This window comes from Oryctolagus cuniculus, chromosome 17, assembly GCF_964237555.1.
Source record: "Oryctolagus cuniculus chromosome 17, mOryCun1.1, whole genome shotgun sequence".
Classification (NCBI taxonomy): Eukaryota; Metazoa; Chordata; class Mammalia; order Lagomorpha; family Leporidae; genus Oryctolagus; species Oryctolagus cuniculus.
In genome coordinates this window covers 67650726-67655304 of record NC_091448.1, presented here as the reverse complement: position 1 = coordinate 67655304, position 4579 = coordinate 67650726, and the positions used below count along the sequence as shown (strand labels likewise).

The 4579-nt window shown below is 51.6% G+C and overlaps 1 protein-coding gene across 1 annotated transcript; it reads left to right on the top strand.

Moving 5' to 3' along the window:
• The first annotated feature begins 675 nt into the window (after positions 1-675).
• Positions 676-4324, top strand: LOC138846340 (leucine-rich repeat-containing protein 37A3-like). Its single transcript, XM_070061767.1, has one exon. It carries the CDS (start codon positions 1622-1624, stop codon positions 4109-4111), a length of 2490 nt encoding a protein of 829 aa, XP_069917868.1. The 5' UTR covers positions 676-1621; the 3' UTR covers positions 4112-4324.
• The last annotated feature ends 255 nt before the right edge of the window (positions 4325-4579 follow it).

Sequence of the window (4579 nt, the reverse complement as noted above, 5' to 3'; positions counted from 1 at the left end):
CCCAGCAAGAGGGCCCAGGTGCAGACCTGCAGCAGCCCGAGGAAGAAGCATCTCCGTTGCAGCAGGAGGCCCCCGCTCAGAATCCATTTGCTACTGCAGAAGTAGTAGGTCAGGCATCAGTGTATCATGATCCTAACACTCCATCCTCACCTCAGATTGTAGCTCTCCAAGCAAACTTCCCCAGCGTCACACTGAAACCTGCAGACACGGAGCTGACAGAAGCCTCAGGGGCAGGTGAGGAAGTTCAGTCTACTCCAAGCACGGAGCAGGCTCCAGCTCAGCCTCTGGGGCATCCTGAGGGAGTGGGACTCCCCTCAGCCCAACAAGAGGCCCCAGTGCAGACTCCGGACTTCCCTGGGAGGGTGGAATCTTGGACTCAAGAGGGTCTAGCTCAGACCTCAGATCTCCCTGAGGAGACTGGACCTTTCTCTACCCAAAACGATGCCACAGCTCAGCCCTCAGAGTATGCTGAGGAAGTCAGCCCATCTGTAGCCCAGCAGGGGGCCCCAGCTCAGCCTCCAGGCCTGCCTGTGAACACTGAATATTCCTCCAGCAATCAGGAGCAGCCTGCTCAGCCTTCTGAGTCTCCTGAGATCGAACCTTCTAGAAGCCAACTGGAAGCCCCGGAGAAGCCTTCGGCACTCCCTGTGGAAGTCAAATCTCCAGTACAGCAAGATCCCCGAGCTCAAGCACTAGAATCTCCTGAAGAGACTATCATAGCTCAGACTCCACAGATTCAGAAGGGGACGGACTGGTCTCCAGATCAGAATCAAGTTCACCGTTATAACCTGCCCAACGTGACCATCAAGCCTGCAGATGTGGCGCTGACCATAACTCCGGAGCCTACCATGGAGCGGGACTCTTCTCCAGCGCAGCAGGAGGGCTCTGCTCAGACTCCGGGCCCTCCTGTGGAGACAGAACCCTATATCAGTGAGCAGGAGCAACCAATGCGGCCCTCTGAGTCTTCTGAGGGGGTTGAATCTTCTGGAAAGAAGACAGAAGTCCCAGCCCAGCTTCCAAGTCCTCACACAGTGACCATTTTACCTCCAGGTCACCATCAAGTTCAGCAGTACGACTTGCCCAATGTGACTACTAAACCTCCAGACTTGCAGCTGACCCTAACACCAAAACCTGCAGCACGGCCGGCACCGCGGCTCACTAGGCTAATCCTCCGCCTTGCAGCACCGGCACACCGGGTTCTAGTCCCGGTTGGGGCACCGGATTCTGTCCCGGTTGCCCCTCTTCCAGGCCAGCTCTCTGCTGTGGCCAGGGAGTGCAGTGGAGGATGGCCCAGGTGCTTGGGCCCTGCACCCCATGGGAGACCAGGAAAAGCACCTGGCTCCTGGCTCCTGCCATCGGATCAGTGTGGTGCGCCGGCCGCAGCGCGCCGGCCGCGGCGGCCATTGGAGGGTGAACCAACGGCAAAGGAAGACCTTTCTCTCTGTCTCTCTCTCTCACTGTCCACTCTGCCTGTCAAAAAAAAAAAAAAAAAAAAAACCCTGCAGAAGTGGAAACATTTCCAGTCAGCCACGAGGTCACAACAACTCAGGCCTCAGTCCCAGCTCTGCCTCCAACGCCTCTTGAAGAGGTTGAACCACTGCCAATTCAATCTCCAGAAGTTATGCAGGATGAGAAACCCTCTATGACCCAGCAGGAGGAAACAGCTGAAATTTTACAGGCCCCCGAAGAGGCTGCACCTTCTCCAATCCATCAGGAAGCCCAAGCTCACGCCTCAGTGTTCCCTACGGAGCATGAGCCTTTGAAAGACCAGGAGGCAGACACAGCTCAGCAGCCAAAGCCCCCAGAAGAGGATGAGCACTCCCCACTTCCAGGGGTCCCAGCTCAGCCTGAACAACTGAAGGAACCTTCACCAAGCCAGCAGGGGATTTCCGTTCCACCTCTAGAGCGCCCCGTGAGTGCTTACCAATTACCACTCCAACAGGGAAACACAAACCAGCCTTCAGATATCTTCCCAGAGATGAGTGATGCTATTCCAATGAATATGACATTTTCACCTCATATTCCAGAAGAAATACTCAGAACTCAGCATTTAAGGATGTCTAAAACCAAACCAAAACATGTGGATATTGACCTTACCAGAACCCTAAAGCCCACTCCAGAAGTTTATCCTTACTGGAGTCAGCAGGAAGGACCTGCCCAGCCTACAGTTCCCACCAAGCAAGTTGAATTTTCTCCAACCCAGCTTGGGCCTCCTCTTGCCAAGCCTCCAGCACTGCCTGAAAAGATGGAACTTTCTCCAGCTGAGCCTCTAGAGCCCCTCAAGAATGCAAAACAAGCTCCAGTGCAAAATGTAGCCCCAGCCAAGCCACAAGACTTCCCTGACACTCAATCATCTGTAACCCAGCAGGAGCTTCAAACTCAGCAACCAAACCTGACCAAAGTCACAGGTCAACCTTTGGATGTGGAACTCACCATAACTACACAACCTGGAATGGAAGGCGGACTTTCTCCAATCATGCAGGAGGCCCCAGTTCAGCTTCCAGGGCCATCTAAGGAAGGTATAGCTCAACCCCCAGGATATCAGGGGGTGACAGTTCCAACACCAGCTCAGGATCAAGCTCCGTTTCCAAAATCACCCCGCATCACATTTCAACCTTTTGATCTGGCACTTACAATAACTCCACAGCCCATTACAGAGGCTGAACTTGCCACAAATGTGCAGGAGACTCCACCTAAAGAATCTGTAGCTCAGCCACCAGTGCATCATGAGGGTCAAAATCAACCTCCACTATCACCCAGTGTCACAAATCAACCTTTAGACCTGGCACTTACCATTACTACAGAACCTACTACAGAGGCTGAGCATCCTGCAGACCTGAGCAAGACTACAGCTCCATCTCCAAACCTGACTCCAGTCACAACTCAACATCTGGACCTGGGACTTACCATAACTCCAGAAACCAGCAGTATGGTGACTGAACCCTCTACAGACATGCAGGAGACCTCCAGTCAACCTCCCATGGAGGGTGTAACCCAATCTCCAATACATCAAGAGGTGACAGTTCCAACACTGGGTCATAATCAAGCTCAATATCCAACATTGCCTCACATCACAGTTCAGCCTTTGGACACAGTGCTTACCATAAATGCAAAGCGTACCAGGAAGGCTGAACATTCTACAGCCCTGAAGAAGACTAAAGTACCTCCCGTGCTCCATGAGGAGGTACTTTCACAACCAGACCAGGTTCAGGCTCAGCATCCAACCCTGACAGAAGTCACAGTTCAACCTTTTGATGTAGAACTTACCCTAACTCCAGAATCCATTGTGGAGGGTGAACCACTCCCAACCATGCAGGAGACTTCAGGGCAGCCTCCAGGGCCACATAATGAAGTGGTCTATCAGCCTCCAGTTTATTATGAGATGGTAGTTCCAAAACCAAGTCAAGATCAAACTCCGCATCCAATGTCACCCAGTGGCACAGCTGAACCTTCGAAGTTAGAGTCAACCATAACTCAGGTACCCACTACACAGGATGAACATTCTACAGCCTTCAAGTCTATATCTCCTCCTCCTTATCCAATGTACCCTGAGGTGACATTTTCACCTCCAGTCCAGATTCAGACTCAGTATACAAACCTGCCTCAAGTCACAGTCAAGCCTCTGGACCTGGAAATTACCCAAACTCCACAACGTACTACAGAGGCTACACCTTCTACTACCATGCAAATGACCCTAACTCAGTCTACAGAGCCACTAAAGGAGCTCATAACTCAGTCCCCAGGGGACAATGAGATGACAGTTCCAACAGCAGGTCAGCATCAAGCTCAGCACCCAACATCACCCAGTGTCATAGCTCAGCCTTCCAAGATGGAGCTAACCATAACTCTGGTACCCACTGCAAAAGCTGGCCATTCTCCATCCCTGAAGAAGACTACAGATCTACATCCAGGCCAGGTTCAGACTCAGCACTCAACCCTAACTGAAGTCACAGATCAACCCCTGAATGCGGCTGCCACCATAAATGTCTGTGAGCTCTGCACCTGCAAAGATGAGACACTTTCGTGCACTGGCCTCAGCCCAGTGCAGAAGCTTCACAGAGTTCCTGTACCAGAGCCCAACAGCTACAATGGCACCTTCAGCATATTGTAAGAATCTCCCTTCCTCATGGTTCCCTACAGCCTGCCTGTCTCAGCAGCTTTTACCCAAGATCTTCTGAGCCCTCCTCAAGTCCCCACCTTATGTTGACTGTGTGTGTGTGTATGTGTGTGTTTTGGCAGACAGAGTAGGACAGTGAGAGACAGAGAGAAAGGTCTTCCTTTTTCCGTTGGTTCACCCCCAAGTGGCCACTTTGCTTGTGAGCTTTCCTGATCCTCCTTCTCTTATTCTCTTCTGTCTCTTCTACAGTCTCATGTGATTGCCCTTACTGCTTTTCCTGATTCATTATTTATTGACATTCACCATGTTATTACCTCATTGCTTTAATCCCACTCTTCAACACAGCCCTCATCCCGACTTATTAGAGATGATACAACAGATTTAAGGATAGATTCTGGAGCCAGGTTGCCTGGCTTTGAACACAGGTCTCCCAGTGATTAGCTTTGTGACTTTGGACAAGTT